The sequence below is a fragment of the Perca flavescens genome, chromosome 7 (genome assembly GCF_004354835.1).
Source record: "Perca flavescens isolate YP-PL-M2 chromosome 7, PFLA_1.0, whole genome shotgun sequence".
Classification (NCBI taxonomy): domain Eukaryota; kingdom Metazoa; phylum Chordata; class Actinopteri; order Perciformes; family Percidae; genus Perca; species Perca flavescens.
The window spans coordinates 27,795,260-27,822,400 of NC_041337.1; the positions used below are offsets into that span (position 1 = coordinate 27,795,260).

The following is a 27,141-nucleotide window of genomic DNA, read 5'->3' on the forward strand; positions in this document are numbered from 1 at the left end:
TGTTTACATTCAACATGACGGCTACCGAAGCGCAGCGTCACCCGGATCGTTGGTCCTGATTGGTTGAAAGACTATCCAACGCGCCCAGAGGCATTTGAGCGCCGTCTGTTGGTGACGCCCCTTTGGAAATGAATTGTCAATGAACCTTTCCCAGACCCACTCTCAGTTACAACAGAGAAGGGTCTGGTGTCAGCCAGGCTAGCACATTATGAACCTCTCAAATCAAATGTGACTTCTATTTTGTCATTAATAAACTTTAAATAATGTTTAAGTTAGTTAAAGGCATACTATGTTATTGAAATGTGTCACATTAATACACAATGATACAAGAGACTAGTGGGTTTTTAATACAGTGTGTGTGAAGTAAGAAATGTCATAATTACAATATGGCCTCCGTAGAAAGCTTTTAGCAAGTGATTATGGTGGTATGGGTAAAAGCCAGGGAAGTCATTGGAAGTTAAATTATAATCATCAGGTAAAAACTGAGCTCTTAAGATACTCTCTAATAAACTTAAAACATGCCACTGGAAAATCGGATCATTACAATAACAAAAAGAATATCTTTCACAAAGGCTCTGCACTGTCTTAAGTACATATTTCAGTGGATATCCATGTATTTGAGTGCTTCTTCTTGGGTTACCAGTGAGAAAAAATGTCAAGTGTAACTTTGTCTGCCGGAGACGATTCTTCACCAAAATGGACACCTGAAGAAAGAAAAAGTAACGACTCACTTAAGTCAAGCAAAGCCTCGATGCCTGTCTCATTCTACTTCATCTACTGTACACCATTGATGTAGTAATACACTCAAAAATGTAGGAAGATTACAGCATGATCTGCGAATGGGGTTATCATAAACAAGCATCATATAAACAAAAGCCAAATACACTGGCTTGATAGTACTTCTTGGATGTATGCAATCAACTTACATCACCATATTTAAGGTCAGCTTAAACTGTTTTTAGGTGGATTTCTGCTGCCCTACATCACTGGTCTAATTAAATTTGAAGGCAGAAAATACCAGACACAAACAACTGTCTGGAAAAAAAAACAACAGCAAGCTCAAGCAGCAGTACTGACCATCCAATGTAGCACTGGCACAGGTTTTCATGTGAAGTGGCCTGCTTGATGAGGAGCTCCACTTGTGTTGCCACATCCAGTGTCTCATCATGAGAAAAGTCTCGACCTGCAGGGAACAAACTCTCATCAAAATACTAGACCTTTACCAGAAAATTCAATCTGGTCAGGCTTGAATCCCTTCCGTTTCAAGAACTTTAATCAGTGACACCGAGGTATTTTTAGGATTGACCAAGACCTGGCTACAGAAAAAGATGGGTTAGCCTACAGTATAATAACATGATTGAAGAAGGTAGTATGAGTCAAACTTCTGATAATTGGACATTTTTCTGAACAGGATTTCTGCACTAAAACATTGCAATTTTTGAGTGAATAAATATTTTACCACATACTTATTTCACAATAAAGAATTTCACCTTTGTTTGCATGGTAATTTACGATCTACATTTTTTGATTTACATTCGACCTGAGGAATTTTAACAATGCTACAAAGATATCTGTATTTCCTGCAGAAGATTGTGCGGAAAGATATAATAAAAAGGACAAATAGCTGCTTTTTGTACAACTATATTTACCTTGGCAGCGCTTGTTGAGTGCTGCAGAACTTACCTGTAAGTTTGTCTCTTACTCTGTTGATAATCTGAATGGCTTTCTTGTTGAGTGCCTCAGGTTGTACCAAACCGTCTCCAACTACAAAAAAACACACACAAAAAAACCACACACAAAAACACGGTGGCATCAACTACTAACAACTAAAGAAAAAGTAAATACAAGTGCTCTACAACAAGCTTCTTTGCAGTTCAAATCAAAGTGAACTTAAGTGCTGCCTTACAATAGCACAGCAGTTGCACCAATCACTTATGACAGCCAGAGAACTTAGTATTGTTGAAGTAAAACAAGCGGAGAAAAAAAACAAAAGGCTTCAACACTTAATCCATGGATGACAGAATGAGCTGGCAACTCACTGAAGGAGTGGATGGATTCAGGAACTGTGGTCCCTGGTTTCTTGTGTGTGGTCTCTCCCAGGTCTATTCCCTCAAGAGCCTCTGCAAAGGACACCGTCACACAGTTACAGGTTCAAACACAGTCTTACATTATTAGGTAGAAAGTATGGCTACAGTTTGTACTGTAGACTCACCCACTGACTGTCCAGCAGTGTACGAGTCGGTCCTGGTGCGGGAGCGCTTGTTGCCTTTGGTGTTTGCTGTGGGTGAAACAGAAAAGGGGAGTCATTTTTTATCCCTCAACATGACAATTACTGTACTATATTCTATTTTTTATCCATCAAACAGAAAGCAGCAGCATTGTTCTGACCTTTATAAATGAAGAATGAAGCTCTTTTCTAACCTTTACAAGTAGTTAAGGCTCTGATAGTCACTGTAAACCAGATCTGGTTGAATTGTAGAAATAAATTAAGAGAAATCTGAAAATGGGCCCACTAATGCATCCTCTCACGACTCTGGGAGTAAGTCAGAAACCATAAATAGTTAAATTAAGTATTTTTTAAATAATTTTTCAAACCAATTTTATAATGATTTAACGATTATTGATCAAAAGCTGTATTAAACTGAAAGCACTGACTCATTTACAATAAGCTGTTTGTAGGAGCCAAAAAAGCAGTTTTCGTTTATATTTAAATAACAATAGTTATTATTTTAAGACTTCCCATATTTTGGTTATAGTCCACTGATTTTGATTGGCAAATCGGCCACACCATAGTAACAGACACAGAAATGGCACATACTAAGGAAAGCTCATTGTGGGACTGGTTTTAGTGGCTGTAATTCTGCACCAAGGCTGAATTTTGGGAAAGAGACTTCAGATACAATATTAGGGGACCACTAAGGTCTATATAAAAGCATCCAAAGAGCACCATGTCATGGGACCGTTAAGGCAACCTTGACAGTATTCGTTGAGAGTGCCAGAGATATTCATTCACTTGAATTAACCAACGACCTTTAGATGTCTAAACCACTTCTTGAAGTATTTGGTCAATATCTCTCCCAAATACGAGCCAAATAGATTTCCATTTTACTAGTGGGAAAGCACTTTAGCTTTTTAGCCCCATCTGATAACGTGCAATGCTCCAGACTCTCAACCACTTCAAAAAGGAGTTTCTACTGTAAGCAGAGTAATTTGCGCTGTCACAAAATGTATTTTTCTGGGCTGATCTTTTTCACATTCTGTTTGTTATTGTTATTGTCATGTGATGCTGTCGTGGTTATTTCAGTCTGCCACATGTGATTTGTCTGTTGTGCGTGTTCCTTTACTGAAGTTTTGACCATGCTGATGATCTCTTACTGTCCATGAGCCTCCAGTTGAGCAGCGGGTCGTAGACGAAGGCCTCCAGCACAGCCATGACACTGTCCCGGTGCTCCCTCAGCACCTCCATCACTGTGTGGCAGGTGATCCGGTAGTTACCGTCCAAGCCCGTCACCTGCCACACAATCAGATAGAAATGTTACTGAAGAAAAAAAAACTTTCATAACATCAGATTAGGTTTCGGTCTTGTGTTTGTACATTAAAGATAGGTACAACATTTTGGTAGTTAAGAGCAGGATCCAATCTGGTGTTTTGAGGTTTTGTAGAGGTGCAACCTTTTTGTTTATATTTAGATTCTTGAATTTGGCTTTAAACCCCTTTTTAAAACATATTTTTAACTTAAAAAACCTTTAAAGTTATTTAAGATGTGATACAACTTAAACCTCTTAAAATATAGAATTTTATTTCTTAATGCTTTGATGTGTAATGCTTTTTCTCGTTTGCTCATTAAATACAAGGCACAGTGAGCCATGACTTCTGATAAAATGCTGCACATTCAAAAAAGATTAATTATTATTCTGACTAAAATACAGAAGACACAGGAGGAAAACCTCAGACAGGATTCAGTTTAGTTCCAGAAGTATGGGTAGGAGTATTTATAACTTTAATGTGGGGGACTTTAACACTTAGAAAAAATAAAAACTCATTAAAAAGAGAGTTTTTGACTTTCCATGGTGAAGCGAACTAGCCTGGGAAAACCCTGACGAACTTCCGGCAAATTTGAGATTTGCTCTGCAAGTCTGTCTGGCCAAGAGCCGATTCAAGCCCATTCCGAATTTTTCCAAATCGAGGCACCAATCCCACTCTCAGTTACAACTGAGAAGGGTCTCGTGTCAGCCAGGCTAGAAGCAAACACTCCTGTGGTTGCTTTAAGCTATCCTACACGCAGTAATACTAACACACTGTTGTGTTTAGTGTGTTTATGACAGCATAAGATGCCGCAGAGATGCATACCTCCATAGCGTTGGTCAGCATCCTCGTCAGTCTGAATGGGATCTTTTCAGGGAACTTCTCTCTGGTCATGGCAACCTGTTGTATGTTGTAATAAGGGTCAGTCTCGGATAAATGAGAAGAAAAAAAATCTGCAGATAACATTTTGAAAGAAAATCTCCTCTTACCTCAAAACAGTCTCCAAAGTCAATGTGGAGGATCTTGCCGCTTAACCGATCTAACATCAAGTTGGATGGATGCCTGGAGAATAGAAACAGGATAACTGTCATTATTATTATTCTTCTAACAATGCGTTGGAAACAATGAAAGACTTCAACCTTTTGGCTGAGAAACTCACCTGTCACCCAGTCCGAGGATGTATCCCACCATGGACATCACAGCCAGGGAGCGTGTGTAATTGGTCCTCCTGTCGAACCACACCTGGAGGAGAGACAACATCTGCATTATGAGAGCTCTTCTAGTAAATGGCACAGAAATCTCTGGCGGGCAGCTTGATACAAATTTCCAGACACTTGAACATGCAGAACATCAGGAACACAAGGTACTAATGTTCCTAAAAATGGTTTCAATTTGAAGGTTTGTTAAGTCCTGCTAAGTCAGTGGTTTGAAAGTAGGACACACAACCCAGAAAAAGGATTCTTCAGGGAAAACAACAGTTTTATTTAAATACTACTGTATTTACCTCAATAATTAGAAAAGTGAGAGACTAGATACTCACTATGTTTCCTCTGCCAGTCTTGCCTCTTGGAAAAATGTCAATTCATGGATCTGTATGTTATCTTTTCTATCACTGAACACTCTTGACATTTTACACCAGAAGCACTGAAATGTGAGGATGGATGCTGAAAAGATCAAGTACGTTCAATCACTGTCCACTGTGCTGACAGAGTAAAGAGGCAGAGTTTCTCACCTCAGAGCTGGGGCTCTTCAGCCACAAGAGCTTGGCCAGGTCGTCTCCAGCCGTGTTGTTGACGGCGTGTTCAAACACCTCCACCTTCTCCATCAGCGTCAGGTGGTCGTAGTCTGGGGCCATCTGAAATACACAAAGCCCATTACAAAAGCACACTTCAAATGTAGATAAATACAGTGGTGCTCAGAAGTTTATGAACCCATGCTAAAGTTGACTAAAAAGAGGAATAAAAAAAACAAAAAACATTTTAATGCCTTAAAAAAAAAAAAAAAAAAAAAAAAAAAGAGGAAAAATCCAACCTTTAAGGACACCAATTTTCTTTATGAATGAATAATGTATCGTAAATAAATACATTTTCTTCCTTAAAATACAGGGGGCATAAGTATACACACCCCTATGTTAAAATCCCATAGAGGCAGGCAGATTTTTATTTTCCACATCATCACATACCCTTCACCATACCTAGAAACTGGCATGGGGTACTTTGCATAAAATCATCTCTCAATGTAAATCAAACCATTAGCTAACTGAAAATAAAACCATGCCAATCTCGAGGTATGGTGAAGGGCATGTGATGATGTGGGGCTATTTTAATTCCAAAGGCCAAGGGAACTTTATCAGGATGCATAGTATCCTGGATCCATGAAATAACTGGCCTTTAAAAATAAAACTCTGCCTGCCTCTAGTGTACTTATGCCCCCTGTATTTTAAGGAAGAACATTATTCATTCACAAAGGAAATTGGTGTCCTTAAACATTTTTCCTAATTTTCTTAATTAAGATAAATATCCAAAAGATGATTTTAATGGGTTCATAAATTTATGAGCACTATTGTATATCATGCTGTGAGTTTAGACAAGTTAAATTCAAGAATCATTAATGCCAGTTACAAGTGAATGATACTGGATTTTGCATTTCAAATGAAAAGTCAAACAACTTTATGGTGCATAAATATGAGGCTGCCAGAGAGCACTGAAAACAGCAACATTTAAAGACTCCTCAAAGTGAATGGAAGATCTTATGGAATGTATTAAAATGATAATGATTCATATTTTTAACCTGATGTGCTTTTGGAAGGTTAGTATATTATTTTGCGAATTTAAGATCAATTATGTTGACAGACTCTTCATACTGAATGTTTACTGCGTTGATACCTACTACAGTAAAATGAAATTAATTCAAGTGATGGATATATTGGCGGAAGTAACAACACTTTACGTTTAAATGATCGGTCAAGTTTTTGGGTTTAGAAAGAAACACAGTGAAACGCCAAAAAACTACAATCTAACACTGTCTCCCTCTCCTATCTTCTTCATGTTTTATCTAAAACTGATTAATGGCCTGGCTGATTGACTGGTCAGCTTAATATCTTGCCGTTTGGAATGCTTAAACTGAATGCAACGTATCATTTAACGCTATTAGTCAATTGAAAATCAAATTCATCTTATTTAAAACATGCCAGCAAAATGTGTGTACATGGCTAATTTGTTCTCACATCTGAGTGAATTTAGCGATTTTTTAGTGAATGTGCCAACTCCACAGAACACTGATCAATTAATTCAATCCCTGTTATTTTATTCTGTGATTACAGCAACTGACAGAGGGGCTAAGAGTGAGTGACATTTCCTGCTTGTCTGGTCACACTCAGTCATCCTGTTGACAAGTAAATCATTTCACAGTTGGACAAGATGTCATCATCCTATTTTGGACCAATGGCACTTGAACTTCAGCCCTCAGCCTTTCTCCCGTAGCCTTGATGTTTCTTCTTCAGTGTACAGTTTTCAATCAAACCATTCTCTGTAAGCATTTCGCACAGCGAATGTCAGGGTCTTAACCTGCTCTGTCTCTGCCATATGTCATCCAAGGCAATCGATTTCCCCAAAGGTTTAAGAAACCCATTTCAAAATAATTTAGGATGATTCTTACAGGTAAATATCCTATTCACTGCATTAAATAGAGAAACAGTAAGCACTCATTCCCTATTTTGGAATAATAAAGTTTACTTAAATAAAGTTTACCTTGATTTTCAAATATTTTTCTCAGCACTTAGAAAAACCTACTCTAGTAAAATTGCAAGAAATATTTGTGGAGACATATCTCATTTCTTGTTGTTTTGATTTATGCCTCTTATTGTTGAAGTCTCTGCTCCTATTTGTGTTTTTGTTTCTTATCTATGCCTAGTTAATAATTGTACTACTAAAAATTCAATAAAAACATTGTTAAAAACAAAACAGGCCTTTTACAACAAAAATAAAAAAAAGATGTGATCCGATGCACTTTCATTTCCTGTAGTGACATTTTAGTGAGAAAGATTATGTATGTGTGTGCTCTCTATTGCTTAATTGAGCATTTCTGAGACAGAGATATCTAGTTAATTCATGACAATTAAGCACCTGTGAATGTGGCATCATTAAAGAGTAATGAAAACAGATGCTTCCTCAGCTTTGAAGAATCTATTTAGTATTTAGTGCGGATGCTTTATATGAAAATAACAAATTGACATACATTTCATGAATTAAACACCTGTTGGCACAAAACAGTGAATAACAGGCAAGGGCATATGCTCATTTACACACACATTTGTATTTAATAACATAGCTTAATTCAAATCCGTCCTGGGAATGTACTGTTATTAAAAGGCAGAAAGGAGAAACCTAATGTTTGATGTTAGTGGTTCCTCACCCTGAGCATGATGCGGTGTTCAATGTTGAGCAAAATCTTTTTCTTCTCTCTGTAGTCTCTGATGAGGGCATGTAGGGTGTCACAGTGGGGCACCCAGCCAATCAGGCCTGAGTTGGTGGATAGGGGGATCACTGCGTAGCGCTGAATGCTGGTGAATGCAACATACAGCAATAACAATCACAAACAAACATTCATTGTCGAGGTTTCAATACTTTTTTTTTTTTAACGTCATGTCCACAACTGTGAGATTATGCAAGTGTGTGTACTCAAGACGTGTGAAATGTACCATACCTCAGACTGTGTGTGTGTGTGTGTGTGTGTGTGTGTGTGTGTGTGTGAGATGCTCTTGTGTGGGTAAACATGACTGTATCTACCTGAGGTTCTTGCGTAAGGACGCAGGGTCGTTGGCCAGAAGTGTGTTGACCAGACCAAACAGCTGCATGACTCTCTCATCCTGCCTCAGGTCCTCATGGCCCTTCAACAGGAACATGAACTCGTGGCCATTGCTGCCTGCAGAGGGCGCCACAGACAAACAAACACTGCTGAGGCATTGCATAAGAAACATTATATGGTTGGATTTGGCACTATTGGCAGGGTGCTCGCCTGCTGCTATGCAGCTGCATCTCCATTACCTTCGCCTGAAGCAATGTCTCGGAAGTTTGAGCAGGCAATAAGTGATTTCATATGAACCCACATTAAATCACTTTTATAGTAAACTTGGTCCCAATAATCCCTCACTTAATGGTCAACCTCGGTTTGGAATGGCACTCCAAAGAGACAGATATGAGGGGCTGTGTTATAATGACTCTGCCATGGAAAAGAACCCCACAGAACAAACATGGCTTTATAAATTACCTTGTGAAGTTCACATGCAGTTCTGTTGACTGCGGCAACTGGAAAATATGTATCTATGACCTGGATGAACTGTGACGTCAACTCTTATGCAGAATGAAGTTTTCAGCATGACAGTGAGGAAAATGTATTTAACTCATCTGAAGTACAGATGATGTCACTTATCTAATTATTCCACTATCTTATACTGTCCTCAGTATTCTCAACAGTCCACATTACACTGATTTCACTGTAATTAGCATACTACCTATAATGGAGTTAACTGATTCTTCCATTGGAACGAGTAAGACAGTCTCTCTGTTTTGTCCTCAGTCTGCTCCTAATGACAATCCCAGTAAGCAATGTATTGTGTGTCACTAGGGGGACAGAGCGCTGACAGTAAATCTAAGCAGCCTGCAGTGGGTGACAGGTCTTAATCTAAAGTCTTGCTCCAGAGGTCAGTTGATTTATTGGCTGTAATCTTTTACAGAGTACGTTGTGTAACGCTGATGGGATACATCAGAACAAAGTATCACATTGTGCAGTGGAAAAGAGTGAAGTAGAGTGAACCATTTGTGATTGATAATCTGAGGATTTGGCTTCAAGACAAGGTGACTTTACAGTGCTGTACCATTGTAGAAACACTTCAGTCTTGTATTTTACATCAAAAAGCCAAGTAGGGGATAAAATGTCAGAATTATTTATTTCTGTATTCAAATTAATGCCAATGGAATGGTGTTGGAAGAGGTTTCCTGACAAATGCACAATTTCTCTCGGGATAGAATCAGAAAAGAAATACATGACTCATGACGTGAGCTCCCCGGCTATTGAGTTTTTTTAAAAAGTAGTTTTTTGTGTGTGGTGGAATTCATTACGGTATTAAGTTAATTTAACACAAGACTTTGCCATGACTGATGAATTCAAAATGAATAGTGGCCTTGGAGCTGTTGGTGTTTTGGGTAAAACTAATGCGATGGCCCACGCCTGCTGAAAGCATACAACTCTGACTCCTCAGATATTGTTTAATCTATTTTCCTAATATAATGGGTTCAGTGCCACAAGGCCTGTGCAATTTTCTCCTAATCTTACCCATAATGGTGAGTTTGCGTGGGCGCTGCTTGGAGGTGATGACCTGCAGGGAGGCGGCGATGGACTGGATGCGGATGATAGGCTGGTTGGGGTCATAAGTTCCTGGTACTGCCAGTTCCAGGTCCCGGCACATCAGCAGCTTTGGAGACACATATTGTAGCTCCAGGGAGGTCAGCTGCATGGAAAGTTGATGAGGTGAGAAGAGGCAATTAGTTTGTAAGTCTGATGTGTAAAAGAAAATTAAATAAAAAAACTGCACTGGCAAAAAAGCTCCTGTCAACAGTGCTTTATGTTACAGACATTGGTTGTTTAAAGTTGTTTAATAAATCACTCTGTGTGTCTATCATAAATGAATTCTCTGCTGGTTTGCATTCATCCATCAGTGATTTAAACAGCATTAACGGCAAATTCTGAATGTTGATGTATGGTAGCCTTATTACAGCCTCAACCTGCTCTAGGTCTGCTGTTTGGATGCATTATGGAGAGTGTTTATTTCTATGTTAATGCCCAGAGGAGGAATAAAATGCTCCCAGTATGTTATTATGTTGCTGTATGTATTTCATGCTGCTTACTCATCACATCAGATAAGAGATTGGAATGGACATAGGAATGCAGAACTAGTAGGATGTCAGCTCTAATTTCCCCAGGAGCCTTACAAGTATTACGTCCATGTACATACAGTAATCGCAGAATGAGGTTTATACAAAACTAGTACAACAGATTCAGTGCAGTGACCCTATAGTTTCACTCACCTGTGGCAGCTGTTTGGAGATACGTCTAAATACATGGTAGTAGAGGTCCCAGGCCTGCGTCAGGTCTTTCACGTTTCCGGAGCGCATGTACTTCCTGCACCAGTCCTGAGCCTCCATCAAGTCCCTGCCGTAAGCCTGTAGAATGGAGTAAGACAAACACACTCTGTCCCTGTCCAATGACTCATTCAATTAAATGAATATGGTTTGCCACAGCAGGACTATAAAACTGAATGTTAAGGCAATAAACATCACTGTTCCAACTTGATTAATCCAGGATTTCAGTAAGTATTTTGTTTTTAATAGTGCACATCTGCATCGGCAGCCTGAGTGGAAACTGAACAGAGAGCTTGGGTCACTGGCATGACTTATGGCTGTGAAGTCAGTAGTCCTGTGTACAAACTCACACTTAATTTGTGGTGATTAAATATACAGAGTTAATTTTACAATGCCTACAAAAATATGAACCCATTGTTTAACAGATTTGATTTAATGACGCTTTTTTTTTACACTAATCAACAGAAAAATATCTAATAACGGATGTAATTCAAGTACATATATAAAGCCCATTATTTTTTCCACCTCTCAGGAAGTAAATGTTCCTTTAGTGAATTTGTATTCAAGTTTCCACTGAATGCCACAACAACAGATTAAAAAAAACCACAGCTTAATTTGTGGTTTAATTTTTGCACATAACAAGGCTGCCGTGCAACTTTTAATCTATGCTGAACAGAAGACATGAAGATGCTTTAGTATGTGGTGTTGCACAAAACAAGACTAAAGTCAACCCCAATATGGGATGGCACGCACCTGGTTAAAAGAGGTCTCTTTGAGGGTCTGTGGTCCCCTCTCCATCATGGCATGTAGAGGCTCCAGCACAGCAAACATGCCCTTGACATTGCGCTCACCAAAGTAAAGACGTGACGCCTCTTCAAGGCCCTCGTGCCACATCTCGTGCCACAAGATGGCCACTCGGATAAGCTCTTCACTCACCTGGATGAAGAAAAACAAAGATGAAAAGGTCAGACTGTTTTCTGATACTGCCCCTTAAACCTCAGAGGTATAAGATATCAGGCATCTGGTCTTCATGGCTAATACAGTATCTACATTTTAGATTACTTTAAGCTTTCTAGATGACAAATATGACATTTATAAAGAGATAAGGAGAAAAACTAGTTTAAGTCTCTGATCCCTCAGACAACACATCAGTGCAACCCAGAAAGCACAAATACCTGCATTGCAGCAGCGATAGGACTTAATTTATTCTTTTCAGAGCATTTTTACAGTACCGTATACAGTAGTGGCAATGATTCAGATTGACAGACATTTCTACCGCAACTTTCTTTTTTTAAATTAGACCAAAGACTAAACTTGAATGCGGGAGAAAAATAAGGTGACAAGGAAGAGGAGCTCTTGTTCTAATAATTCATGTCAGGATAGGTTAAAAAAACAAAAAACATTCTTGGTTAATTGATCTACAGTTACAAACAACAGACAAACAGAAGTTCCAATTTTACCCACAAGAACAAACCTTTTTAAATTTAAGGATGATAAATAGAAACAATTAAATCTCTGTACCATGATGGCCTGCTGAACCAGAGTGTTGCAGTGTTCACACATGTTCTTCAGGATCTTGTTAGCAGCATTATGGCGGGCTGTTGTGGTGGACTTGGAGGCCACAGTCAGCGGGTAGATCAAAGCCTGGAGGGGAACACAGAACAATCCAACAATTTTTGACAGTACTTCTTTAAGTTACCATAGGAAATGAGTTCTTGGTTCTGTTGTGAAACAACATCAGCAGTAGTGAGTAGTGTGAGCAGACTTACTTGGGGATGATACCGTCCGATGTCTGTCAGCAGCTGGTGGATGAGGCGACCCACCAGGGCTCGAGGAGTGTCAATTCGAGCTATGAGCTGAGGGATCACCTGCACAGGCAGAACGATAATGATAACGAAATAAAAACTCAGTAACCGGTGAAAAATAAAATATTGTGTGTGTGTGTGTGTGTGTTTTAACCTGGAGCCAGGTGTCTATTTGAATGGTCTTGATACCCTCCACCAGGGCTTCGTTCACCTCAGGCCAATGACCGTAGTCAAACCACAGAGTCAGAACCCTGAACAATACAAACAATAAAAGACTAAATTCAATCTGAATCTTTTCTTGCCTGATTATTAAGGATAATGACATCACAATCAACCACTAGAGGTCCTCCTATCCCCACACAAGACATCTGCTGGGTGTCCATGAATATGGGTACTGTTTGTTTGTTTGGACTGCTTGCCCAGTGTGTGTTGGGCAAGCAACAGTCATTTAACTCACCTTAGTGTGTCCTGCAGGTTATTGCCTCTGGACAGGGAAATGGAGCGGAAGAAACCTTGAACAGCAGGAACTGTGTAGAGGAGCAACGTCTTTGAGAGGTCCTGTGGAGGGACAGCACACGGCAGATGCTTTTTGATGCAAAAAAATAAATAAAAAGCTATTTTGGAGAACAGACTGCACTGTTGGTGTTGACTGTACATGGGGATGGCAAGGTCTGGACAGTCAATGTCATTTTTCTATCATTACAGTAAGCATTATGCAAAAATGTTGATAGAATTTTTGCAGTGTATTTTTGTTGTTGTATCTTTAAAATGATGCTGTCTGAGTAATTGTTTCTACCTTGGTTGGACTGGGAGAAGAGGAGAACACTGAATGGCCGATGAGGATGGGTGTGTAGAGGGCTTCATTCTCTGTGACTCTCACCTCATTGACCTTTTTCTGGCCGGGTGAGGGCACAGGACTGTGGTCAGTGCTGTCGACCTCGCTGTCGCTGTTGCTGGCTTCGCTATTAGCACTGGCACCACTAGCGTGTCGCAGCTTCTTCTTCTCGTCGCGTCCTTGGTTCTGGTGTTTGTAGTGCAGCACTGCCTCAAAGTTCATTACCGCCCAGGCATGCCAGGCCTGCAGAAAGATGGTACAAATTGAGTGAAAGTGGATTTCTAAGAAAAGGCAACTGGAAATGACTTGCACGTTTGTTCATGATGAAATATTCCAGTTTACTGAGGGAGCGATATCTCCCGGGGGGCTGTAATTATTCTCATCCAAACATTCAACTGATCCAAAGAGTTGCTGTTGGTGAGGATGGATGGGGAGAGGGGTATGTGGATATGGTGACATCTTTGTAGCCTGCAGCACAGGCACGGACAAGAAAAGGCAGAGTTGTTCTCAGCTCTTCCATCACCTCATATCTCTAATCAGGGTTTCTACAGGTTTCACCAAGTCAAAGTTAAGACTTTTAAAGACCCTTTTAAGACCAATATGAATGAAATTTAAGACCTACGGTATATCACAACATTAAAAAAAAATCCGGAGTCCGGAAACATAGTCTGAAACAATTCCCCGATTTCCTCATTGGCATTATACATAGGACTGGTGTCTAGATTGGCTGCAAAATAAGTTGCATGTTGGTCTCATTTGTAGTCGTAATACAGCAAATTATATTTGGTTAGCGACAGAAAGAACTACAACACCACAGAATTAAAAACCTACGACATGTTAAAAAATTATTTAAGACCTAGAACACAATACTTCAGCAAATTTAAAGTGCTAATATTATGCTCATTTTGAGGTTCATAATTATATTTAGAGGTTGTACCAGAATTGGTTTATGTGGTTTAATTTTCAGAAAACACCATATATTTGTTGTACTACACATTGCTGCAGCTCCTCTTTTCACCCTGTGTGTTGAGCTCTCCGTTTTAGCTACAGAGTGAGGCATCACACTTCTGTTCCATCTTTGTTTTGAGTCGCACATGCGCAGTAAGTACTGCTAGTTAGTCAGTTGCAGAGTATGAGGGCGTGCCATGCTAGCAGCTAGGTGAGCATTATAACATGTGTTACAAAGTGACGCACGTTCGTCACGGAAGTAAAGGCTGGACTACAGTAGAGCTGTTTGGAGCAGTTGGTGAACAGTGTTTTCTGTTGGAGATGGTAACTGCCTTTGGGGGGGGACTTTGGGCTTTTTCACTTTGTAAACCTATAATGTGCACAAAAAGATATATAACACAATAAAAGGAAAGGGCAAAAGCCAAAAAGCACAATATGAGCACTTTAAGACTTTTTAAGGCCTAAAATGTTGATTTTTAAATTTTAGACTTTTTTAGACCCCACAGAAACCCTGTCTAATGCATATTGTAAGTAGGTAAGAATTGTATATGATATGCATGTTTTTATATCATGTTCATATTATTTGTATTAGGACTGAAGTTGTTTATTTATTATGTTTATTTTGAATTGAGATAGTTAAGTATGTAAATTTTATTGTGTATAAAAGCCCAACCAGGGACTGGAGTTGAAAATTAGCATCTGCTATAAACTTTTTATGCAGCACTTCAGTGACAAGCTTTGTTTTGACACTATGTCGGTTTGCATTGTCCCGGTCAAATAAATAAATAAATGAAATGAAAAATCAGAAGAGGCACATATAACAATCTGATGAGCAAAATAAATGAGCCGTGCACAGACAAAAAACTAAAACAAAACAATGTTATGACATGTTTGGTACAAGGGCAATAAATGGGTTCTAAAGTTTTCCTGGTGACACATCAGCGTCATGGCAACCTCCTGCCGACAAAGCTGGGATTTAACTGCGGGCAGAGAGTCAAAAGGGAAAGGTTAGAGTTAAAAGGGAGATACTGACCTTGTACCAGTTGCGGTCATGCTCAGTGGAGTGGTTGTAATACTGCAGAACCTTGGGGATGGTGCTCTCGTTGATGCCCTGCAGACTGAGCTGCCACTCTCCCAGCTTCAAGAAACATCTACATAAAAAGGAAAAATGATCATTTAAATGCCCGCTTTTCATCCCACCAAAATATTATTTAACATTTCTACTTGCCCAACCTGGTGTAGCATATGCTATTTGACTTATTAGTCTCCAACCAACATGTGTAAAACTGCACCCTAACAATGAAGTAGTACCCAATCAATGAAGCTCCAATTACAAGCACTTGAAATGTATTCTGTAAATAATAAAAACACTGACATTTTCTGCCAATAACAAGAAAAAGAAAAACAATTTTGAGACCATAAGAGTTACCGAGGTCAGAGGGCAAAGTTGTAAATAGAAGCTCTGCAGTAACTTATTCAATGACTACATGACAACATTAGCAAAGAGGAAAAAAGGCACAAGTCACAAAGAAACATTACCATGAGTTTACAACCATGTAGGGCTGGGCGATACGCACAAAATCAAATATCACAAAATTTTTGACCAAATACCTCGATATCGCAACGATATTGTAGTGTTGACTGTTGGTGCTTTCACAAAATATTTACACAATGAGATTTTTGATAAATAATCATCAGTAATGTGGATATAATGACTAAATGGTAAAGGCAAATAATACAACAGTTACAACAGTCTGGTAAGTTCAGGAAATAACATCACTTTACTGTAATGCAGCCTTTAAAACCAGGAAGATAACACTTATGCCATATTACGATATCCAAAATCTAAGACGATATCTAGTCTCATATCACAATATCGATATTATATCGATATATTGCCCAGCTCTACAACCATGCCTATGTTGTTATTGCTTATGAGTATGCAGTGACATTCAGTACATCCCAAGGGCAGTCCATTACAAAGGATTTAGATAATGATACAAGACTTGGATATCACGCAGGCATTCATCAAAAGTATCACTACTGATAGCAGCAGTGCATTTATGTGCTCTAAGGTTCTCAGATCCCATCTGGAGATTTTCAATTATCCAATCCACTTTTCCTTTAATTTAACTCAATATTGAGTTCTGTGGCATCCATGTGGAGGACCAATCCATCACCCTCACAAACACAGATGCTTACAGGCAAATAGTCAAACTAGTTGTGTTTGGCGGGGCCAAGACATACAGTATAATGTACAAACAACTACTTGCCAGCAACTGGCAAGCACTGTATTGTCGACCCATCCACCAGCAGTCTGAATACCGTTTGCAGAACAGCTCCAATAAACTGACTTTCAGGATTACGTAATTTCTTCTGAGTGCTTTTCCATGCGAGCGTACAGTTTGGGTTCAGCTGCCAGGTTAAACTTTTGTGGAAGAAGCAGGAGGAGGATGGGGTGTTTGGGGACATTGAAACATGTTTTTTGTGGTTGTTTGTTTTGGAAAGGAGAAACCAGGGTTATTAATCTTAAGTAAAATAGCAGTAAAATGACACTGGATTCTTTGTGGAGAGAGAGTGGAGGCCTCCATGTGATTGTGTGTCTGACTGAGCAGTCTAGGTGTGCTCCCGTACCATGCAGCCGACCTGTATTCACGAAAGTGTGTCAGCACGTCTGGAGAGGACCCGTCCTGACTGACATTATACAGGTGTTTTCCCCAAACATGCATTCCTCAGACAGACAGAGTCACTGTCTGAAAGATGCAAAAGCCCCTTCTGCCTGCTGTCACGCTTGTGTGTTGTCATGTATGATTTATGAGATGGGGGGTGCACATGACTGGTGTGTGTTTGTGCACAAGGCCAGATGAGACTACTGTATGATTTACTGTACATAGGAGTATACCCATCTGCTTCCAGGTGGCACCCCTTGCTTGTTTTGAGTCGTTTGACCAACACGATACAAAGTGCAGTGCAGTCAATTTGAAAAAGTAATGGTTCTCTCTCCTGCGCAAGCAAGCAGCCAACATTCAAACCTAAATGAAACAGCTTTAGACATCCTCCTCAAATATTTCCATGAGCCCACAAGAGCATGCAAACAACTTCTTTAAGACTTTGAAGTCATTCCCAGCTATTTTGGGAAATACAAAACTTTCCATTCTCTAATCCCCTAAATCAGCATTATTTAAATGTCACGTTTTCCAAAAATCTGGTGTTGTGTTGACAACTGCTTGAAACAGACTTCACACTGCATCTTATGCCACAAGGAGGTGAGTTGATGATAGTGGAAAGGTACCAAGGCTGTTGATGAGAGATGAAGATCACAACACCCAGTCAAAGAGGTGTAGGTGCAAACCAGCAGCAGAGTGGAAGAGACACACCTGGTCTGTGATACCTGTAGGCACTGTGCCATGGTTGGGTTGTGATAAGTAGCTGTGTTTGACAAACTGCCAAAAGGGATAGTTTTATTGAGAGGTGAGACATTCAGAGAATTTGGACAGCTTTGAAAAAGACCACTATTCAAGACGCCGATGAACTGGTAAAAAAAAAAGGTGGTATGCCAGATCAGGTCATGCTCATGGAAAACAAGCAGAACACACTGTTCACAACCCTGTGTGTTTACAACTTGCTTTTTGTTTTCTCAATTGTGCTGGAGTGGGTGTATAGAGGCTGGCACAGAGGTACTTCTGAGATTACATACTACTGAACCACATGTAAATGCATAATGACACAATGGCATTACTTTGCATGAATTTGACTTTCCCTATGAAGCTTCACTAGTGATATGTACCAAGAAACGAAAGCCATGGAGTCAACCTTATTTGTGCATCCATCTGAAGAGAAACAATTGGAGTTTTCTTCAAAGCATGCAGTGTATTCAATTTATCTTAATACTTGTACTGGTTAAAGCCAATTCATCTTTTGCTTGAATACTATTACATGTAATAAAATAAGAAGACTTTACATGTAAAGCTACTACATTTAAGTTTCAACATTTTATTTGATGATTTTTGCTCCCCTCCTTATGTCCTTTTGTAATAGGAACTCAAACTGCTTGCTGTACTGAATATAATTACTATCACCTTTCTTTCAATGGTTACATGTCTATGATAGGTTAGCAGCTAAAAGCAGCCGGTGCTGAGAACTGTTCACTGAAACCTATCCTCCAAAGAAGAGCATCTCCATTATTTGGCTACATTCACTTACTCCACTCATACAGTACATGCTACTTCTGAACCTAGCCTACATGACTGATCTCCAATTACATTTACTTTATAGCAACATAGTTTACAGATGTCACTTGGCTCTGTTAAAATGTATTTGACCACAAGGTTGTACTGATCAGTCTCTGGCGCGCCCGGATCAGGAATCAAGAAATAATGTCAAAACTACTTTGTAGTAATATAAAACTTAAAGCATCAAGATATCAGACTGAGACAATTATCTGTTTCCTTACCAGTTTTCCTACCAGTCTACTGAATACAGTACTTCAATAAGTTTTGAAGTAAGCCTTTGATGGAGATCAGATAATAGCTGTCATTTGTTTTGCACTTTAATGTTTACTCATATTTTGCCATCCATCATTAAAAATGAAAATGTCTGCACGCTGGGTATGTAGACACTTGATATCTACCATAGGCCTTTTTTACAGCAGAAAGTTTGACTTGTTATAGTAAATAAGAAAAGCACATGTGTTACTAATTGCATTAACAGTGAGTCAGCATGCACAATACCAGGACCCTGAAACTGAAGCAGCTAAATGGAATTCAGCCATCATTAATTTTATTATTTACACCTGTGCTTTGCCTACTGTGACATGGGAAAAAGTTTTCCGTGAAAAAGGCTCATTAGGTAGTGAGCTGCTGCTGCTACTGTGCTTTCAGAAAAGTACAGACCTAGCCATCAGTTTGTGGAGCTCCAGTTTATGCTGTTGGTCCTCGGCTGCGATGGCGTGTTGGGCTTGCTGCTGCATCCCTTGCACAAAGTGCTGCATGTGCTGGAAGGCATCAATCTGGAGAGATACAAAACAAATATCAACGGCAGGTAAAGACTCGGTGTCATTTAGAGCAATACGCTTGTCTGTTTTGGTCCTTTCTGAAACCCCTTTGAATTAAATACAAGGAAGTGATTTGTGATAAACAGTGAACCGATTGTGCTAAATTGACTAGCAAAATAATATACTATATTTATCTTCCTGTCTTGATAGAAGTGGCACAACTACATGTTGTTTGTTGTCATTCGGTTACGGCTCCTACAGGGCCGACTGTCCAGTTTAATGCAGTAAAGCCCAACAACGAGCATTCTTTTCTGTCCATATCAGTGTTTCTGGACTCACCAGTGGCTCACCGGGAAACATCCTCTGCTGTCATGGTTACACTGTTCTTTATTACTTGAACTTACATAACCTTAATGACTGTGACATGATGTCTGATCTGAATAAAGTAGAGGCAACCTGTACTACATGCCATGCAGCTTGCACAGATTTGGGGTGTTGTCCACAGATATACTGTGAGCATGAGACGAGATCCAGATTGCATATTTGCTATGGCCAGCATTTTGGATCTTTTTTTAATTAAGTTCTAGAAAGGTTATTATGTATGTTTACCCTTTACAATGATATATCAGGAATTAGAAACATTACTGAAGAATTTGTCTGTATCAGAAACTGCTCAGGCTCTGATTTGTAGGTGCTTTACTTCTTATCCCTGATAGATGACCCACTAGTTTCCCTCAATAGCACCCCATTAATGGGAAGTGTGATGAGTGAACAGTGGATATGTCCTTTCCAGCTGTGTGTATGTGTGTTTATATATTCTGATTTGTCTGGTGAGCAATGCAGCTGGCTCGAGCAACAGCAATGCTTTACGCTCACGCTTACCTAAGTCCCCTAATGAGATCTGCACTCTGGAGCCACAAACACTATTCAACACCTGGCAATAAATGTGGGTGTGTTTATGTGTGTTAAGGGGTGTATATACCGTATGTGAATAGGCGTGTGTGTGTGGTAGACAAATGGCACAGGGCAGAGCACTTCAATCCCAGGCTGCTCTGATGACACGTACTTTGAAACCTACAGTATAATCTTAGGTCACCACTGCCGGTAGTTGGAAGTTTGGCGGTATGCTGCAGAAAGCACTAATCGTTCAGAACAAAACACTAAGATTTAAGAGTAGTAGTATTAAGTGAGGCTTAACAAAAACATTAATATTTGAGTTAGTTTTAGTGATCGACTCAGGCTTTTATCCAGGAAGATTTAAACCTCTCAGAAGTTACACAAGACTGAGTCCCTACATGTAACGGAATGGCTTCGAAAAACGACCAAAAACGCTTGTCTTTTACTGTGAACATTTACTGTTCAATATGTTGCAGTTTTACAAACAAGAAAGTGAACAACTTAAGCTTGACGGACATGTTTTGCATCTAGCGTCTCATGCTCATCTCAGAAGGCTAGCAAGAGTACACAACAGACAGCTTCTGTCTAGGCTACTTCAAAATAAAAGCACTTCCTGTGACGGTTCGCAGTAAAACTAAATTACTGTTAAACAAATAGGGTTGTGTTCACATATCAGCTGTAAATCAAGTACTGTAAATCAAGTACTGTAAATAGTTTTAATCACACTATAATTGACCATTTCTTTTAGACTGTTTTAAACTAACCAATATTAATTTCTTATTCAACTGCTTTAAACAAACATTTTACAAAACTACAAGATTCAAAATAATGAATGCAAACTCAACCAAACTCAATATTTGTGAGGAGCTGCAGTTTTTTAAATACTGTTACTCTGTCAGATATGTCAACCCAGAAGAAAACTTAAAAATCTCACTAATAACAACACTTTCCTATATTACAAGTTTACAATCCAGAGCTGCTGTTAGGAGCCCAATTAAAAATAATTCTGACTTAAACTTCAATAAACCAACTTCATAATAAATATGTTAACAATTAAGATTTTTGTTGGGCAGGTGCTGCTTTCAAGCTCAATAAAATCCCAGCAAATAATTCTTAATGTTGACTTAACCATCAGTAACATAATAGGTAACGTTTTGGCTAGCTACCTACATATACAAGAATGCACTTAATATTAAGAATTTCCCAATTAATATTACAGCCAGTGCTCATTACATTGTGGAAAGAAAGGTGGTTTAATTTTATGCGTCATGTTTACTGTGAATTTTAACTAATACAAATTAAAAATGGATTTCTTTTAAATATATTATTATCATTATTATGTTTACTAAACATATGCTATTTATAGCTTCAATTTCATGTTGTTATATTATTTATGTTTGTTTTTTCAGAGGCTTTTTTATCTAAAGAGCTACTACACTAAATATAAATCTATGTGGAACTATTATTATATAACGGTTACCTCATTTTTTAATAAATCACAAAACACCTTTGAGATCCTGGTGGGACTGATTATTTAAGTTTGACTATACAATCACAAGGCTGTTTGCAATTTCAATTTTCTTTTTTTACAGATGTAGTTTGTTGGTGTTAATGTTTCTCAGGCTGTTTCCCTCACAGTGTTAAATGAATTAGCCGTTTATGTCACTAATGTTCCAGTAATTTAAACCCACCCTATCTGGCATATTTGAAACTCTGATTGTTGCCTAATGTTGCACTAAAAACTTCCAAATACAAGTAATAACCATCAGAACTCTTTAAAAGCTGATATGTTGCCCTTTGCGGTCAATCCTTAAAAAGCACTACCTGTACTTTTGTCATGTAGGATGACATTCACAGTATATAGGACTTATAGAAAAGCAACAACAAAAATGTACAAAATGTTATTTATAAACCATTGAGTCAACACAACACTCTTGCGCTTACCTTGCGGTTACTCTTCCACATGTACTTCATATAAGCGTAGGTGACATGTGGGTGGGCTGTGGGCAGCGGGTGATCAAGTTGCTTGGAGGGGTCAACACCCAGAAGGAGCACCAGGGTCTTATGGGCCAGTGCCTGCAGGGATTAAGAAGGCAACAGAGGCAAAAGGAGCAAATTAATCGCCAGAAGGTTTACAGTTTAATAAGAACCCAGAAGGTTTTTAGGAACCCCAAGACAATACAAGCATGATTAACTTTTTTTTAAAGAGTGAAAAATAAAATAGATCAGTGCATGAGTAAGTGCTAAAGATTCTGTAAAAAGAGAACAACAAGACAAAGAAAGACAGAAAGTCTTAGTGTGATCATTTTTTCCCCCTTGTAATCACATTTCCTTTTATATTTGACATTGGCCCATCACATTCGTTTTTAAGTTACAGTTGGGGATTCTGGCATTCAGTGTGTGTTTTTTGTTTACCAGGCTACGGTGTCTAGCTAGATGCTGTCAGAGCTGTGTGTGTGTGTGTTGAAATGCAACAAGTGTGTAGAAGGAAAAATTGGCCGATTGTCTGCCATCCCTTGCAATCAATTAAAAAAACAGTGAGGTAAAGGATGGAAAATTGCGCCACTTAAATTGTGAAGATATGCAGTCTCAGGTTTCTAACAGTGTGATTGACTTCCCTTTTCCGTTTGACCATACTGATTTAATCAACTCGGATCTATTTCTCCAGGATTCTAATTAATTATGCATGATCAGGGGTCAGATCAGAGAATACTGAGGGGCTTTGTACAAATATGTCAATGTACTGACCAGGCGGCCGCTCTTGCCACAGAGGCTGGCATACTTCAACCAAGTCCTCATGTCCTCGTGGGGGCTGATGACAAGCGATCTGACCATCAGGATCCTTTGCCAGTCCTCTACGATACGCTGACAACCCTAGAGGAAAACACACCAAAAATCACAAGGATCAGACCGGTTAAACGCATTACCCTTTTGTTGTTCCCTTCAAAGAGAGGAACCCACTCGTTAAACTCAAGAGAATGAACACACGTGAGAGAGCAGTACAGAAGAAATCCAAGGGGGCTAGTATTACTACCAGGGGTCCCTGTCTTAAACATCGTCCACATGTGAGTACAGCTTGATGTGCCAGAAAAACAGTATGCTGTATTCATATATTTGTAAGTACCATTAGCAGATTTTCTCTATTAAATATCCTCTAACCCTCAACCTCATCATTGTGGTATAACACAGTGCTGAAGGGGCAGGCAGACAGTGGAGTAATCCGGCTCTGATGAAAAAAAGCATGCGCTGTATAATCCTCTCTGTATGATTTGAATGTAAGCAAATCAACAGGGAGTAGACAAAATAATATTAACATTTCATGAAAAAGGACTTGATTATAATTGCAAACACTGCCACAAGGAAGGGTCATATTAGGTTACATGGCAACTAGCAGAAACAAATGAGGAGTTGAAATCAGTATTGTGCTGATTTACTAGCAGAGTTTCACAGATAATACAATCCATCTTTGTGTTTGGCGCGGTAATTAACTTACTTCAAAGTTTAAGTCCTTTTCATTAAGTGTTGACCTTATCTAAACCTTTTTTGCTGTATTCCTTAGATGGCAAAAGTATGTCGGGATGAGCCTTTGTTAGCCGTTGAAAGCTGAGGCTAGAATTAAATACTACAGTTTTTGAAGTAGACTTAACATGATGGGATAAGGGGCTGAGTGCAGGTAGAATCTGGCAGAAGCTATGTTCAGTGATTAGACGTTTAGTCTGGGTTTAACTGCAAGAGATTACTGACATCATCCTGCTGAGAAGTTATAAGGAAGTGCCAAATTATCCAGTTGAAGCAACTTGATTGAAAAGAACAGCTCTATGTTATTGGGGGCGCCACGGTGGACAGGTGGTCTAAGACGTGTACCATGTAACCGCAACGTCCCTGGTTTGAATAGGTCCATGGATCATGCATGTCATCCCCCTTTTTTTCTCACCCATATTTCACATTTGCCGCTTGAACCACTGTATTGAATAAGGGCAAAAACACCAAAACAAACATACAAAACACTGTGTGTCATTGGTATACCAATTTCAAACCCACCCAATTTTCTGCCAGTTTACCAATGTGTGACTGTTTGACCGTTATATTGTCAAAGGGGCTAGAGAATAGGTTAATATATTGAATAGGCCCAATAAAAGTGTGGGGTAAGTTGTTTAACAATTTTAGTAGAAGAGCACAGGGAACATTAGTAAAGCAAGAGAAGTTGGACCCGATGTCAACCCAACTCTTTCTAGGAGGAAAGTTACAAATGTCCCATGATTTGCATTAGTGGAAGCTGAGACACCAAGAAAGAGCAGGGAACATAAGAAGATCAATAGTTCAGAACAGCAACCTACAGCTAAGAGTCCAAAGTTCTCACAGGGTTAGAAGTGCAAGAACTTTGACACATTTACCCACAAGCAGTGGGGTGCCGTATTTCCATACACTCTTTGCCCTACCACTAATCCTTTGATGAGGGAGAGACTGGTATAAAAGAAAGGAGCGGGACAGTGACTAACTGACAGATGTGTGAGGTCAGCCTCCAATAAATCACTAGAGAGAAAAAACCTGTCAGGCATTGCAGACCCAGCTCTGGTGCTGCTGGCCATGTCTGTTTGCTCAAGAAGACCCTTCTTGATCCTAAATACCTCCTCCAACCAACCTCCATCTGTTATGAATGGAAAAAGTCAAAGACGATCAAGAGTATCTTCATTTACTACACAGGGATTTAAGTGTGTGTGTAATGGTTTCATTTCAACGGTCAAGCTAATTTTATGAAAACTTTTGAAATGTCACAAAGAAATTAGTAAGAGTGAGGTGCATTTCTAACAGCTGTGTAATACGAATCGACAGGAAAATAATTTTTTGATGAAAACAAGCAGTGTTTTTTTTTGTCTTAGACAAGTTCTTGGTGCTGACAAATATCAATGTAAATACTATAACGCACGCACCGAATAATAGTTCAACTTTGGCACAATATTTCTCTTACATCGCCCTGAAATGTATTATTGTGTGACTAATGCTTTTTCAATGTTATGGAAAAGCATTAGTAATGGAATGCAAATAATGGACAGTCACTCATGTTTGAACATCCATGTGGCTGGCATAAATTCACAAACACATATTCACTTTGCATCTGTTCAGCCTTTAAGAATACTCAAAATTTGACTTTGAAAAAGGTATACTAAAGCCCTCTGGGCAGGCATACGCAGTCTTCAGACAAATACAATCTTCCTGGGCTGTGGTTAAGGTAAAGGATGACACAGGTTTTGGGGATTTTCCAAGATGTCAGGACCATCTGAACAAAAGATAGGAGACAGGAATGCCAACAGGGACTGAGAGTAACTAAGCAGCGTGGATACCAAGGGATCAGGAATGGTGTATCACAGGTCAATGGCTTATCATCATGGCTTATGGTTTTTCTGTCTGACTTAATTCTTCCCTCAACATCCACATACAAGGATGAGACCTTTCAAACAATCACATTTTGATTCAGCTGTAAAAAGGCCAACATGGAAAAGATGAACTTGAACAGTATTATATTAGATCGGATGGCATTTATCTCAAAATCAAAAGACTTGGCGGGTGCCACAATTTTCCCTGATCGCTTGTGGATTTGTGGTTCTTCCACACGTCCTGCTGTCTCATTTAACAGCATGTACAACATTGTAATTTACAAATAATGATGATAATGATAGTAATCTTAATCAGTGTCAGGAAGTAGGAAGAGTTTGGATGGGATTACAGTGTGGGTTACACAAAACAAGCCAAGCCTTTTCTGAATATTCCTACAAGAGTCATTTCATGCAGGCTATGTCAAGCAAGGCCACAGTTTAATCAAAATGTTCTTATTTTATTTTTAAAGGGCAACTATTATATAGCATTTTCAGGATTATACTTGCATTTTGTGTTTGTACTAGAACATGTTTACATGCTTTAATGTATAATCTCCGGAGCCTCCGCTCCATATATATATATCTATCTATATCTATATCTATATCTATCTATATCTATATCTATATCTATATCTATATCTATCTATCTATATCTATATCTATATCTATATCTATCTATCTCCGGAGCCTCCGCTCCATGTTTCACTAGTTGAAGCTGGAGCTACTGCAACAGAGTATATAGCAGGACTTTGGACCGTGAAAAATTGCCAATAAAGGCTTCTAAACTAAATATTACACAACCGGACATGTCCCAGCAGTAAAGTGACCAGAATAATACACATAATAGTTAGCAGTATGCTAACGTTAGATTGTAGTGGAACGAAACAGCACTTTCTACCATCAAAAATCGCAGATAAAGACTTCTGAACCAAACACTACCCAATCGGACATGTTTCAGCAGGAATGTGACCCCGAATTGAGGAGAATTTAACAACACTGGCAGCCAAGGTGACGTTGTTTACTGCTGTTAGCATGTAGTTACATGGGACAATGTTAACACCGCAGTAGCTTAGAAAAAAAAACATTCCAGTCCTGCCTACCTGGAGCAGATGACCAATCATATGTCTTATGACAATACATAGCCGAGAGTAGAAAAAACTGTTGAAACCGGAGTGTTTGGTTGGAAATGTGAACGTTTTAGCTCACAGGGATTTGTCTAAAATACATTGAACTCATTATTTCAAGTTTTGGCCACGTTTAACATGAAAATCCAACATTATAACATAGTAGATATGAGAGAAGACACAGAAAAGCATGATATGTGACCTTTAAGTCCATTGACTGTCCCTGTAACGCTCGCCTTTGGTCATGACCTTCAGTTAATGTCCAAAACGATCCGTGGCCAAAGTGAGTTTTGTGAGGTTCAAATCTGATATCACTTTATCAACATGCAAGTTAGTTTTACCGCTGTGATCAAATTCAATCATACTACTACTAATCTACTAAGCAACTACTACTTAGGGTGAAGCTGAATGTTTCAACCCTTTATCCATTAACATTACTTTTAGCAAACAATTCTAACCATTTTCCCATTACGTTAAGCTAATCATTTGAACTGTTAAGT

The 27,141-nt window shown here is 39.0% G+C and overlaps 1 protein-coding gene across 2 annotated transcripts in view; it reads right to left on the reverse strand.

Moving 5' to 3' along the window:
* Positions 1 to 324: 324 nt before the first annotated feature.
* The window catches only part of mtor (mechanistic target of rapamycin kinase), a 98,519-nt gene continuing 71,702 nt past the window's right edge, over positions 325 to 27,141 (reverse strand). The window contains exons 35-58 of one of the 2 annotated variants that reach the window (XM_028581977.1): positions 22,891 to 23,016; positions 22,087 to 22,218; positions 19,145 to 19,260; positions 15,286 to 15,403; positions 13,266 to 13,547; positions 12,927 to 13,027; positions 12,624 to 12,720; positions 12,434 to 12,532; positions 12,186 to 12,308; positions 11,418 to 11,600; positions 10,611 to 10,745; positions 9,859 to 10,033; positions 8,313 to 8,448; positions 7,939 to 8,086; positions 5,258 to 5,380; positions 4,685 to 4,767; positions 4,515 to 4,587; positions 4,351 to 4,425; positions 3,376 to 3,511; positions 2,213 to 2,278; positions 2,040 to 2,120; positions 1,684 to 1,764; positions 1,078 to 1,183; positions 325 to 704 (exon numbers count right to left, since the gene is read on the reverse strand). In XM_028581977.1, coding sequence (XP_028437778.1) covers positions 689 to 704; positions 1,078 to 1,183; positions 1,684 to 1,764; positions 2,040 to 2,120; positions 2,213 to 2,278; positions 3,376 to 3,511; positions 4,351 to 4,425; positions 4,515 to 4,587; positions 4,685 to 4,767; positions 5,258 to 5,380; positions 7,939 to 8,086; positions 8,313 to 8,448; positions 9,859 to 10,033; positions 10,611 to 10,745; positions 11,418 to 11,600; positions 12,186 to 12,308; positions 12,434 to 12,532; positions 12,624 to 12,720; positions 12,927 to 13,027; positions 13,266 to 13,547; positions 15,286 to 15,403; positions 19,145 to 19,260; positions 22,087 to 22,218; positions 22,891 to 23,016 — 2,811 coding nt within the window. In that variant the 3' untranslated portion in view covers positions 325 to 688. The remainder of the gene's footprint in view (positions 705 to 1,077; positions 1,184 to 1,683; positions 1,765 to 2,039; positions 2,121 to 2,212; positions 2,279 to 3,375; positions 3,512 to 4,350; positions 4,426 to 4,514; positions 4,588 to 4,684; positions 4,768 to 5,257; positions 5,381 to 7,938; positions 8,087 to 8,312; positions 8,449 to 9,858; positions 10,034 to 10,610; positions 10,746 to 11,417; positions 11,601 to 12,185; positions 12,309 to 12,433; positions 12,533 to 12,623; positions 12,721 to 12,926; positions 13,028 to 13,265; positions 13,548 to 15,285; positions 15,404 to 19,144; positions 19,261 to 22,086; positions 22,219 to 22,890; positions 23,017 to 27,141) is intronic. The other variant, XM_028581978.1, reaches the window with a different exon arrangement.